We start from the raw sequence: 15,164 nt of genomic DNA, 5'->3' as shown, positions 1-15,164 counted from the left end.
TGACTTTGATGCCTCGGATGGTCCAAGATCTGACTTCCTCACTTCATCTGCACAACATCCAAAAGTGAATCAAACACCACGCCGGAAACTGACTTTCACACACCTCACACACTACACGTAAACAAATAGTCACAGATAACAAACAACACGCCACGAAACATACGACAGAACTATACAAAAAGACACTTAAGATAAACATTGACAACAATATAAAAAAAATATATACAAACTAGCTGTAAACAGGGACATAAACAGTTACACAGCGGCACCATAATACGGGACTACACAACTAAAAAGTACGAACATTTCACAACATGAAACGAAACGATACATTCGCCTTTTAAGTTACATATAAAAAATAATGACAACACTCCAGCCGCTCACTTAATACAGCGACATCCTCAGCTAACACATCTACTGCCGTGGCGGAACGTCCAGACCAGTTGCGTGACAATAGTGTGGCCAACATATTATGTATAGTTTGTGAAAAATATTGTAGTGCAGAACATTCTTGTGGATCCTGTGGCAATGAAATCCATGCAATATGCGAAACAGCCAATGAAGCAGACGAAGAGTACGGAGGGAACATTACTTGCAGATTATGTCACAATAAACAACACGAACCCTAGACCCGAACCACAACCCTAACCCTAGACCCGAACCACAACCCTAACCCTACCCTACCTTACCTACCTTACCCTGCCCAACTTACCATACCCTACCCTACCCTACCCTACCCTACCCTACCCTACCCTTCCCTACCCTACCCTACCCTACCCTACCCTACCCTACCCTTCCCTACCCTACCCTACCCTACCCTACCCTACCCTACCCTACCCTACCCTACCATACCCTACCCTATCCTATCCTACCCTACCCTACCCTACCTACCTTACCCTGCCCAACTTACCCTACCCTACCCTACCCTACCCTACCCTACCCTATCCTATCCTACCCATACCATACCATACCATACCATACCATACCATACCATACCATACCATGCCATGCCATGCCATGCCATGCCATGCCATGCCATGCCATGCCATGCCATGCCATGCCATACCATACCATACCATACCATACCATACCATACCATACCATACCATACCATACCATACCATACCATACCATACCATACCATACCATACCATACCATACCGTTCCATACCGTACCGTACCGTACCGCACCACACCATACCCTACCCTACCCTACCCTAACATACCCTACCCTACCCTAACATACCCTACCCTACCCTAACATACCCTACCCTACCCTACCCTACCCTAACCCTAACCCTAACCCTAACCCTAACCCTAACCCTAACCCTAACCCTAACCCTAACCCTAACCCTAACCCTAACCCTAACCCTAGCCTTCCCTACCCTTCCCTACCCTCCCCTACCTAATCTCATGTTTTGTTTAGTGTCAACAGCCTGTCAAGAGGGTTGGTTCGGCTCATCGTGTCAGTACAAGTGTCACTGTGCCACTGACAGATGTCACATTAACGGATCATGTCTAGAAAATGATAAATGTCAGACAGGATGGTTCGGCGCTAATTGCCAGTTTCGTGAGTAATATCTATGTCAACTCTTATTTTAAGGCTTTACGTGAGTAATATCTATGTCAACTCTTATTTTAAGGCTTTACGTGAGTAATATCTAGTTCAACTCTTAAAGCTTTACAATATCACCAGTCGTCGGTACCCGTTAGGCGTGAATTATAGGCCTATTTATTTTAATGTTAAACTAATTGTTTGAGAAAAATATTTTATAAAATAGTTATGGGTCAAAACGCAATGTGCTTTACTACACGTTTAACAATATTAGTGACAAAGCAAAGAAATAACTAAATAGCTTAAAAATCCTACACATTTAAAATAACTTAGACTACCAATACCTAGAAAAATTAAAACCAAATGATCTATATATCTATCTATATCTATATCTATATCTATATCTATATCTATATCTATATCTATGTAAGCCCTGCTAGGGGGGGGATACCTAAAAATCTACCCTTCTAGGCTTAACTAACTAATCTGTCCGGTCAGTGCAACCGTGGTAGAACCCACAGTGGTTGAACCCTAACCTTAGTCTAAATAATAAGCTACTAAAATAAAACAAAAACTTTTACAGTTAATAAAATTTATTGCATGGAACCAAAAGTTATAAAAAAAGAATAGATATAAACTGACACAAAACAGAACCAAACGAAACAAACTTTTTACATCAAACACAACACCCAATTTCGGACTACGTCCAGGACTACGACGAACACAAACACAAAATAAATATGGCTGGATGGTGCGAATTTGCTATTCTTTTCACCCGATGACCAGAGAGACTGCCTGCTCCCTTCACCGCAGCTTTACACACAAAAGCTAGAGTTCAACAAGCCGGAACCCGACTTCCACACACCTCACACGCTACACGTAAACAAATAGTCCCTAATTCACGGATAACAAACCAAACACGACGAAACATGCAATAGAATATTATAAAAAGACACTTACTATAAACAATGACAACAATATAAACGAAATATATATAAACTAGCTATAACCAGGGACATAAACAGTGAGACAGCGGCGCCATAATACGGGACTACACAACTAAAAAAATACGAACAATTTACGACATGAAACGAAACGATACATTCGCCTTCTAAGTTACAAATAATAAAAATACACTCCAGCCGCTCACATACACGCCCCCTAAAGCTTGCGGTCACCGCAAGCTAACAAACTTGAAAAAAACAGCCCACAGGGCATAATCATAAATGTTACAAAAAAACTTTGCAGGAAGAACTTGCAAAAAAAATCAGCCCACCGGGCACAATCATAAATTTTACAAAAAAACAATCTTTGCCAGAAAATCAGCCCACAGGGCATAATCATACATGTTACAAAAAACAAAACTTTGCAAAAGAACTTGCAAAAAAATCAGCCCACAGGGCACGATCATAAATTTTACAAAAAAACATTGTCAAAAAAATCAGCCCACAGGGCACAATCACAAGTCTAGCCTACTAGGGACTCTGCGCTCCCTGACCGACCTACGCAGAGGTATGTCAGGTACTGTGGGGTTACCGGCTGCTCTGGTCCCCGGCAATTGGACCTTATAAATTATGTGGCTGTAGCCTGGAGTAGCCGGCGGTATCACTTTGACCGGCCTTGGGGAGGGTGGTTGAGCCCGGGGAGGCACATATCTCCTGATCTGGGTGCTGGCCACCCGGCGGGTGCCAGAAGGGCCATCTTTCTTTTTAATGGCGTAACACCCGCCGGTGATCGGAGGTACTTCGACCACGACGTAAACTGTCGGGTCGTCCAGGTCTGTCATTTTGCGTCTGCCTAGTGGGGGTTGTCTCAGAAGGACCAGATCGCCTATGGCCAGTTCAGCTACAGGTGCCTTTTTGACCTGCTTGTCCTTCTTGCTCGACTCTGTCTGGGGGCATCCCCCAGCACCACCACCCGGTGCCTTAATTAAGGATGGGTTAGGTGGAACCATTGCCTCTAGTTCCTCAGATTGGTCCACCTTTACACTGGTTATGCTGGCGCGTAGGCAGGATGTTGGGCCTGATACCACTGACGGATCTGGGTGAAAAGGTTGGTCTAATGGCTGTACCACCTTGTCGTCCTTCATTCCGGGGTCTCCTTTCGTCGCCTGAATGGTTGGTACACTCTTGGCAGACACCAGAGTCCTTTCGCGGGGGCAGAGGACCTTGTCCCCTCGCCATACCTTCGGTGTCACCCCTGGGGGCTTGATCAGGTGGGCCAATGTGGTCAGGTCCTGGAGAACATTCATGCCCAACAAACAGGGTGGAGCTGATGAGCCACCCACTGGATCCTTTATCACAAGGAACCCCTTGTCGCGTATTTCTTCCTTGTTGATCTCCAGGTCAGTAATAAAATAGCCATTGTATGGGATGGCCAACCCATTTGCTGCCCTCAAGGACAGGGGTGTGTCTGTTCTCAGGATAATGTTCTTGAGGCTCCTGTTACAAAATGTTTCAGTGACCGTGCTGACTTGTGAACCACTGTCTATAACGGCCGTCACCGGTACACCTTGTAAATACACAGTCAGGGTGGGGCACTGTCCAGCCAGCTTGTGAATGGTGGAGCTTGGGCTCTGCCCACCAGCAGTAGTAAGACTCTGAATCACTGCGGCCTCCTGCTTCTTTGAGTTTCGACAATTGCGGGCGAGGTGACCTTGCTGGTTACAATTGTAACACATTCTTGTTTCCGCCTCTGGACGTCGGCGGGGTACCCTTCGGCTAGATGACACTTGAGGGTTCTGTGCCAACTGAGTCAACAGAGCCGATAGCTGCTCTGCGAGCTTGTCCACCCTGTCTTCCAGCTTAGACCTGGGCAGGGTGGGTTCTTCCTTGGGGCGGGCATGTAGAGCTGCCACATAGGCAGGTTCTGTCCCTGGGTCCTCGTCTCCAGACCATCGAATGGCCGCATCCCGTATGGCCAGGAAGGGGATCTTAGGGTCCCTGAAAACTAGTTCTGTTCTTGCAACTGACGTCTGACTGAGGACTGGCTCAGCTTTTCCATAAACTGGTCCCTTAGGAACTCAGCATTCGTCTGAGGGACTTGCAGGGTGCCCTGTCTGGCCACAAGGGCCTTGAAGGCCCTGTGCAGGCGGTGCGAGTAGGCCCTCACCGACTCGTGTTGGCCCTGCACAACCATTTGGAGTTGCGCCATTAGCTGGGAGACGCTCCTCTTCTCCCCATAGACTTCTCGGAGGAGCCTGATGGAGGCCTCTGGGTCACGTTGCAGGTCATCTCCCCTGCAGCTCAGTTCTTCTCTCACAGCTTCCCCCAGGTACTGCCAGAGAAGGTCCTTCCTCTCTTCCACTGAGACGTCTCTTCTGGCCCTCCAGAGAGACTGGACCTCGTCAATGAATCGTTCCACCTCATAGCCGTGGCTGTCCCCATGAAACTTCCGGATGAGGATCTCCCTGGGTGGAACGATGCTGATGGTTTGTGCCACCTCCGCCATCTCGTCCGAATTGGGTGTTAAGACTACAAACAATCCCTACATTAAACAAAAACTAAACACATATGGTTCCAAAAAGGGCCTATCAAAAACAAAAAATTTAACTAAGCTACACCTAGCCCTAGCAAAAAAACAAAAATTTAACTAGACTAAAGCACTGACCCCACTCGTGCTACCAATTTGTAAGCCCTGCTAGGGGGGGGATACCTAAAAATCTACCCTTCTAGGCTTAACTAACTAATCTGTCCGGTCAGTGCAACCGTGGTAGAACCCACAGTGGTTGAACCCTAACCTTAGTCTAAATAATAAGCTACTAAAATAAAACAAAAACTTTTACAGTTAATAAAATTTATTGCATGGAACCAAAAGTTATAAAAAAAGAATAGATATAAACTGACACAAAACAGAACCAAACGAAACAAACTTTTTACATCAAACACAACACCCAATTTCGGACTACGTCCAGGACTACGACGAACACAAACACAAAATAAATATGGCTGGATGGTGCGAATTTGCTATTCTTTTCACCCGATGACCAGAGAGACTGCCTGCTCCCTTCACCGCAGCTTTACACACAAAAGCTAGAGTTGAACAAGCCGGAACCCGACTTCCACACACCTCACACGCTACACGTAAACAAATAGTCCCTAATTCACGGATAACAAACCAAACACGACGAAACATGCAATAGAATATTATAAAAAGACACTTACTATAAACAATGACAACAATATAAACGAAATATATATAAACTAGCTATAACCAGGGACATAAACAGTGAGACAGCGGCGCCATAATACGGGACTACACAACTAAAAAAATACGAACAATTTACGACATGAAACGAAACGATACATTCGCCTTCTAAGTTACAAATAATAAAAATACACTCCAGCCGCTCACATCTATATCTATATCTATATCTATATCTATATCTATATCTATATCTATATCTATATCTATATCTAAATCTACATCTACATCTACATCTACATCTACATCTACATCTACATCTACATCTACATCTACATCTACATCTACATCTACATCTACATCTACATCTACATCTACATCTACATCTACATCTACATCTACATCTACATCTACATCTACATCTACATCTACATCTACATCTACATCTACATCTACATCTACATCTACATCTACATCTACATCTACATCTACATCTACATCTACATCTACATCTACATCTACATCTACATCTACATCTACATCTACATCTACATCTACATCTACATCTACATCTACATCTACATCTACATCTATATCTATATCTATATCTATATCTATATCTATATCTATATATAATTCTCTACATGGGGACCATGCGGGACACCACCACGTACGCGCGCCTAACCTCCCCCTCCCTCGCTCTCCAGGCTTAACGCTACCACCCACTCCCCCCTCCCCCAGATTCATTTCTTATATTTCTGTCTAGGCCTAATTTAGGCCTAAATGTCGGTTACCGTATTATAGGGCCTACATAGATCTGCCGCGACATAATTGCCCATTGAGTTAGGTATAAATAACACGGGCACTTCCGTATTTGCTTTTAAGCTTACATTGTTAATGCATCTTTGTTTATGTTATAAACAATACAGAGTATGATTCATTGATTGTGATGTCCACATAGCCCTCCCCACCTCCACCCATACGCCGCCCACACGTATCCACAATTGTCTAAAGTTTTAGTTCCATATGTTGATGATTTCTTATATTCTTAAGATAAATATATCTTAGTCGTCAAAGAAATTACATGCTAATTAATTAGGCCTAATGGTTTGTGGCCTATTTTTATTTTTTTTTAAATTTAAAGTTACGAGTTCACAATAGATGGTAGAACGCACGTCTGCTGACCTAAAAGTCCTGAGCTCTGAACCCAGGCTCAAATCGGAGAACACCCAACACAGATGGGTACCTAGAACACCCAACACAGATGGGTACCTAGAACACCCAACACAGATGGGTACTTAGAACACCCAACACAGATGGGTACCTAGAACACCCAACACAGATGGGTACCTAGAACACCCAACACAGATGGGTACCTAGAACACTCAACACAGATGGGTACCTAGAACACCCAACACAGATGGGTACCTAGAACACCCAACACAGATGGGTACTTAGAACACCCAACACAGATGGGTACCTAGAACACCCAACACAGATGGGTACCTAGAACACTCAACACAGATGGGTACCTAGAACACCCAACACAGATGGGTACCTAGAACACCCAACACAGATGGGTACCTAGAACACTCAACACAGATGGGTACCTAGAACACTCAACACAGATGGGTACCTAGAACACCCAACACAGATGGGTACCTAGAACACCCAACACAGATGGGTACCTAGAACACCCAACACAGATGGGTACCTAGAACACCCAACACAGATGGGTACCTAGAACACCCAACACAGATGGGTACCTAGAACACCCAACACAGATGGGTACCTAGAACACCCAACACAGATGGGTACCTAGAACACCCAACACAGATGGGTACCTAGAACACTCAACACAGATGGGTACCTAGAACACCCAACACAGATGGGTACTTAGAACACCCAACACAGATGGGTACTTAGAACACCCAACACAGATGGGTACCTAGAACACCCAACACAGATGGGTACCTAGAACACCCAACACAGATCAATCTCATATTTTTAAAACTACTAAAGGAGGTTAAGCATAAATCTAGAACTGATCAGAATGTCTCATTTGCTGAGAACAACTAAATATGAGAACTCTACCTAATATTCCCTATGCTCACCAGGCCCTAATGGGCAACTAAGAAATTAATGTAGGTAGTTTTAATCCAAATAACTAGATCTAGATCTAGATATCCTGTGCCTGTACCTAAAATAAAAGATAACTAGATCTAGATATCCTGTACCTTAAAAAATGAATATCCGAAACCTCACTCCTAATAACAAAAATGTAAAGCATCTTTCATACCTTTCTTAGTAGTGTAGTAGGTAAGCAAAGACGGTCAGGCCATTTTTCATTGATTGCTAAGGCTGGTCAATAATGTTGCTTGACTTGATGCTTGCGAGTAAGACCTAATTCAGAATCTAGACTATATACCCAACACTTGTATTATTTTAATTTTGGTTACTACACGATCTGACGCTATCTGACTAAATAACTTTCAAGTGCTATGCGTTTTTTAAAAGGCGTCAATCATAGACTTATGTGTCAGAATTCGACCGCTGTTTGTGTTTTTAACTCTAAAATCAACTCATTTTATTGTCATAAGCGAACGCTGTCCGGGTTATTTATATTAGCGAGCGTCGGCTTTATGTTAACAATGTATGGGTAGGAGATGATGACAGCTGGTATTTACACTAAATTTTGATATTTTGAACACAAATTGAATTAAGCTTGTGATTCAAATATCAAAACATTGGGTTTTTTTAATTTAAAAAAAAAACCCAAAAAACAACAACAAAAAAAAAACAACAAACAATTTCGCTTTAAAGGGAAATTTATTATGATCGGAAAGGAAATTTGGGGGCCCCTGACTGCAGCCCTCTGCCCCCCCCCCCCGCTTAATCCGTCACTGGGCTTAAGTCTAGTTTTTCCGTAGCTCTAGATCTAGATCTAGATTTTAAATAGATAAAGTAAATTGTATATATTACATAGTGTACGTCTTGATAAGTGGATCTAAATCAAATTTGAATGAAATAGTTCATTTCTTTATATTCTAAAATTGGAAGATGACGCCATTAGTTTTGTGTTCTTTCCTTAGTTTAAACATGTGTCATGTGACGTCATTGGTTTTTTTTTTTTGCGTTCTTGTCACGACTTTAGTTAGAAATGTGTTTTTACATTCAAATATGTCTTTATTTTTATTTTTCTTCTTTTAATAATATTTAGTTGATACATTTATAACATCCGCCATATTATTTTTAACAAAAGTCCGAACCTTTAAGTCCTCCATATATCGCTGAACATACTGAAGACGTTGCCAACAAATGCAGCCGATCAAACACTATTTTCTATGTAAGACTCGATGACATTATCAATGACAGAGTCAATGATAACTACCGTTCTCTTGTGTATTTCTCTCGAGAAACTCAATGATAAAGCGTTAATTCCTTTTGTTATTCTATTTATAAATTCAAAATTCTTAGAGTCGGAGCAAAGAAAAGATAGGCTTATTATCATTGAATTAGTCGGGTGATCCACACAGGAAGTGCTGGTATATCAATTAGTTACTCAGTGATCAGATCATTGACAGAAACAAAGATAGCCATTCGCATGGGCTGGACAGAGAGAGAGAGATAGAGAGAGAGAGAAGTGCGCACATGGTCTTTTATATATTAGGATAAACATTCAGATTGTTAACATGCGTAGTGGATAGTGAAAGAGTAAAATTAAAGTAAACATATTTTTTTCAGGCTATTTCCGTTTTGGTTTTTTTTCACACTTTTGTCGTGATGTGGCATTTTGAAAGTGTATTATCGGCTTATTGAACTAGAGGCGGAGAAAGCTTGGTTATTTTAGTTTTAAACTTTTTACCCTGGTGTAACCCCTTCCCCCAAATAGTGTAACTTGTTGCGGTCCACATACCCGCCCCGCACCCGCCTTATGACTCTGCTCAACATGTGCATTACATTAATTGTTTTAAACTTTACAGATTGTATAAATAATTTCATTGATATTGTTATTACTTATATTGATTCTAACCTTGGAAGTTTAGACATCAACCCCAACTGCTGATATGGATGTTGGAATTTTGAACTCCACCCCACCTCGTTATGTGGATATTGAAAGAAATTTTAAAAAATCATGGAAAATTAATTAGGCCTTCAATTAAGTAGAATTTAATGTCATATTGCATTGTCTTCATGTTTTGACCCACGTACCAACTTTGAATCGAATATGTCAGAAGTGCCCGTAATTTCGGTCGGGCGTTTCGATCTAGACTGACTGACGACTGACGACAGAGAAAGCAAATTAAATAAAAGCTTGTAATTTAAAAAAAATAAAAAACGTTTAAATAACAAGTTTTTATGTAATAATGCACTAAAAAGTAAAAAAAAAATCAATTATTCACTACTATTCTAATAACTATAACGAAAAGCTTGGGTCACTTTAGTATCTGTTGGATACCTTCACTAATATTTAGGAAGAGACAACATAGTGCCCTACTGTATATTGACCTTATGTTACAGAGGATCTGGCAGTTAATGGGAGCGTTCTGTTGGTGCCTCAAGGCAGGTCAGATCTGCTCCAAGATGGCGATGATGACACTTGTCATCACAATGTCAACGCTCTATTGTTGACATGGAAAAGGAACTACGTCTTTTCATGGCTACGGATCAAAATGAACGAGACAGGTAGGTGCGATCATATTTTAGCTTTACCTGTTGACATGTTGTATATCAAACCATCAAACTCCCCAGCATAATATAGAAAGTATTTGACATTGTAATGATCACCTTGTATATCAAACCATCAAACTCCCCAGCATAATATAGAAAGTATTTGACATTGTAATGATCAGCTTGTATATCAAACCATCAAACTCCCCAGCATAATATAGAAAGTATTTGACATTGTAATGATCACCTTGTATATCAAACCATCAAACTCCCCAGCATAATATAGAAAGTATTTGACATTGTAATGATCAGCTTGTATATCAAACCATCAAACTCCCCAGCATAATATAGAAAGTATTTGACATTGTAATGATCACCTTGTATATCAAACCATCAAACTCCCCAGCATAATATAGAAAGTATTTGACATTGTAATGATCAGCTTGTATATCAAACCATCAAACTCCCCAGCATAATATAGAAAGTATTTGACATTGTAATGATCACCTTGTATATCAAACCATCAAACTCCCCAGCATAATGTAGAAAGTATTTGACATTGTAATGATCACCTTGTATATCAAACCATCAAACTCCCCAGCATAATATAGAAAGTATTTGACATTGTAATGATCAGCTTGTATATCAAACCATCAAACTCCCCAGCATAATATAGAAAGTATTTGACATTGTAATGATCAGCTTGTGTATCAAACCATCAAACTCCCCAGCATAATATAGAAAGTATTTGACATTGTAATGATCACCTTGTATATCAAACCATCAAACTCCCCAGCATAATATAGAAAGTATTTGACATTGTAATGATCACCTTGTATATCAAACCATCAAACTCCCCAGCATAATATAGAAAGTATTTGACATTGTAATGATCACCTTGTATATCAAACCATCAAACTCCCCAGCATAATATAGAAAGTATTTGACATTGTAATGATCAGCTTGTATATCAAACCATCAAACTCCCCAGCATAATATAGAAAGTATTTGACATTGTAATGATCACCTTGTATATCAAACCATCAAACTCCACAGCATAATATAGAAAGTATTTGACATTGTAATGATCACCTTGTATATCAAACCATCAAACTCCCCAGCATAATATAGAAAGTATTTGACATTGTAATGATCACCTTGTATATCAAACCATCAAACTCCCCAGCATAATGTAGAAAGTATTTGACATTGTAATGATCACCTTGTATATCAAACCATCAAACTCCCCAGCATAATATAGAAAGTATTTGACATTGTAATGATCAGCTTGTATATCAAACCATCAAACTCCCCAGCATAATATAGAAAGTATTTGACATTGTAATGATCAGCTTGTATATCAAACCATCAAACTCCCCAGCATAATATAGAAAGTATTTGACATTGTAATGATCAGCTTGTATATCAAACCATCAAACTCCCCAGCATAATATAGAAAGTATTTGACATTGTAATGATCAGCTTGTATATCAAACCATCAAACTCCCCAGCATAATATAGAAAGTATTTGACATTGTAATGATCTGCTTTTCTTGAGTCCATCATGGCTGCCGTCCATCAGTTTTGACCCAGTTCTAATGCAATCATCTCCAGACACATTTGTTTCTAAAGACAAAGCAACAATATCAGATTTCCAATCTTATTATATTTTATATTTTTTAAATCGTATTACAGTACAAGACCAATAGCGAAAGTGGAGATAAAAGAGTTAATTATTGGAGTGCAAGGGGGGGGGGGGGGTCTACAACACCACCTGACCCCCAATGCGGAAAGGGGGGGGGGGAGAGGCAAAATCCGACCAAACAACAAAATGATTTACATCTGTTGTGAACCTTTTTGTTACAAGCTTTTAATTAGTTTGCAACGTCTGTTTGTTTGTTTATGGGTTTGTAGCAAGTCTTGTAACTTAATTTTTACCCAATTTTAATGCAGCGATTCAGTTCAAACTTTCAAGATACGTTCCATTTCGATGAAAACACAAGTCTATCTACTTTTTTACTTCAATTAATTTAATTTAATGCTTAGTTAGTCATTAAAAATTGATTAAACGGTTTCGAAACTTAGGGGAGATAACAAAATTAAATCACTCAATAGATTATTATATTCAATAACAGAAGGGTAGATAACTAGTTAGACGCGATCATCCTAACTGTCTGGTGAGCTGTGGTTCACGGAAATGTTTACAACCGTAGAGCCGATCAATCTATTGAACGCTTTTAGGAGGCAGATAAAGTTTTTAAGCGGTTTGAAACTTAGGGGAGGTAACAAGATTAATTACTTGCTGTCATCTGTTAAATATGGTCACGGACGGCTGCTTTCACAAGGCAGATAACGCGAGTACTGATGTTTTCAAGCAAATATTTTTAGTCGTCTCCACTTCAAAAATTAGGAGTCACTGAAAATGAGAAAATAAAACTAGTTTGCTTTCCTTAATTAAAGCTTTGGTCGCTTATGAGATCTTTTACACATTTTAGGGCACCTTAATCTAACACACGTGCGCCTCTATACCCACTTCAGCCTACTCTCCTAACTAAACTTTAACTTGGCAACATCTTTGTGTAAGCATCATATTTGTGTAAATATCATCTTTGTGTAAGCATCATATTTGTGTAAATATCATTTTTGTGTAAGCGTCATATTTGTGTAGATATCATTTTTGTGTAAGCATGATCTTTATGTAAGCATCATCAGTCAATGGATATTAAGTTCTTCATGACTGATTTTGTCAAAACAACTATTTGACTTAGACAATTTGAAGTCATGTCTTATATTTCCGTCTTGTTGATTATTGCTCTGAAATGATCTGCGTCTGCCAGTGGCAATCGAAATGAAAACCGTCTATTTTTAGATTATAAGTATGACATTTTTTAGGTCCATTTTTAACTATGACATGTTTAAGGTCCATCTTTAGCTATAACATCTTTAGTTCCATCTTTAACTATAACAATTTTAGTTCCAACTATAACAATTTTAGTTCCATCTTTAACTAACAATTTTAGTTCCATCTTTAACTAACAATTTTAGTTCCATCTTTAACTAACAATTTTAGTTCCATTTTTAACTATAACAATTTTAGTTCCATCTTTAACTAACAATTTTAGTTCCATCTTTAACTAACATTTTTAGTTCCATCTTTAACTAACAATTTTAGTTCCATCTTTAACTAACAATTTTAGTTCCATCTTTAACTAACAATTTTAGTTCCATCTTTAACTAACATTTTTAGTTCCATCTTTAACTATAACAATTTTAGTTCCATCTTTAACTGACAATTTTAGTTCCATCTTTAACTAACAATTTTAGTTCCATCTTTAACTATAACAATTTTAGTTCCATCTTTAACTAACAATTTTAGTTCCATCTTTAACTAACAATTTTAGTTCCATCTTTAACTAACAATTTTAGTTCCATCTTTAACTATAAAAAATTTTGTTCCATCTTTAACTATGACATTTATAGTTCCATCTTTAACTAACATTTTTAGTTCCATCTTTAACTATGACAATTTTAGTTCCATCTTTAAATACTCGGACCCAGGAACTAATTAGGGTTTTGTAATTTTATGAACTTGTACGCTTTTAGTTCTTAATTGTGGTCACGTTTTTTCCATGGTGTCTTTAGAGTCTATAATGGATGAAGGGCGGCCCCAGGTAGGCGTGAATGTATAGTCACTTGCGATTTCTATTTCATTTATTCATTTTGCTATTTAACTTCTATCTTTCTTTAATAAAAGGGATTTTTTTAAATTGTTGTCTGGAGACATTAGTAGCCAGGATAGTCTCATGGAGGGTCGAATTTTTTCCAGCATTATATATATATATATATATATATATATATATATATATATATATATATATATATATATATATATATATATATATAATCTGTTTTGTAATCCTTGTAAAAAAAAATTTGACATAATGATTCCTAGAATATTAAGACAAACGAAATAGGGAAATAATCACTATCTAATATAAATATGTTTATTTCCACAAATTTAATTGTAAATGTCAAAACAGATCAATAATTACTTTAGTATGTAATATAGTAGATTAAACTATTTGATTTTACAAAAATATATTGTCTACAATCAGAATTAAATGTATTGTCATCATAAATGCTTAAATGTTACAGCAAAATGAAAGTTTTTGAAATCAGAGTTGGTATAAAATCAAGCTTTGCAATCCAAAAAAAAAACTTAAACTTATATGTGGAACATTCTGAATAATAGTCTTACGGTTTAATATTCCATTTTTTAAATTAACTACTGTATGGGTTAGATCACGGTGCTGATCTCACGCCTCTTTACTGGCAATTGCAAAAAAAATATTTACAGAGTTTACCTGTTTCAACAGCTATGATTCTGGCGGCATAGTACTTTGGTACCTCATTACGCGTTTTCCCTAATGTACTTAAAAGATCTGTTCGGGGTGGGTTGGAGGAGGGGGGGGGGTTCAACTTCATTCACCACTGCCCTGTCACTTTAGGCCCATTATACTACCCAGCGTATGCCTAGCTGTGACATTAATGTCGCTCTACACAATTTTTTACAGTCTGTCCCGTTTTAGGTGGTGAGGTGGGGGGGGGGGGGGGGGGGATAACCAACTCAGTTTACATAGCGTCAGTTTTAAGATGACTGTTCTAAACATACATGTACAATTATACATATATACTGATTCAGAAATAGATTTAAATAAGTAACAGTGGTACCATGACAGTATTTTTAATGAGGGGTCTATGGGGTGGTGGTGGTTGTAAGCCCACCCCCTAACCC

The 15,164-nt window shown here is 38.9% G+C and overlaps 1 protein-coding gene across 1 annotated transcript in view; it reads left to right on the top strand.

Annotated features, from left to right (window-relative positions):
* Positions 1-15,164, top strand: part of LOC131951592 (uncharacterized) — a 33,440-nt gene that overhangs the window by 8,634 nt on the left and 9,642 nt on the right. Inside the window, exons 2-3 of the mRNA XM_059313907.1 lie at positions 1,427-1,570; positions 10,220-10,384. Coding sequence (XP_059169890.1) covers positions 1,427-1,570; positions 10,220-10,384 — 309 coding nt within the window. The remainder of the gene's footprint in view (positions 1-1,426; positions 1,571-10,219; positions 10,385-15,164) is intronic.

Source organism: Physella acuta, unplaced genomic scaffold (genome assembly GCF_028476545.2).
Source record: "Physella acuta isolate Inbredline_101_S28 unplaced genomic scaffold, ASM2847654v3 ptg000814l, whole genome shotgun sequence".
In the NCBI taxonomy this organism is placed as follows: Eukaryota; Metazoa; Mollusca; class Gastropoda; family Physidae; genus Physella; species Physella acuta.
The sequence above is the reverse complement of the archived record's forward strand: the minus strand, read 5'-3'. Positions and strand labels throughout refer to the sequence as shown.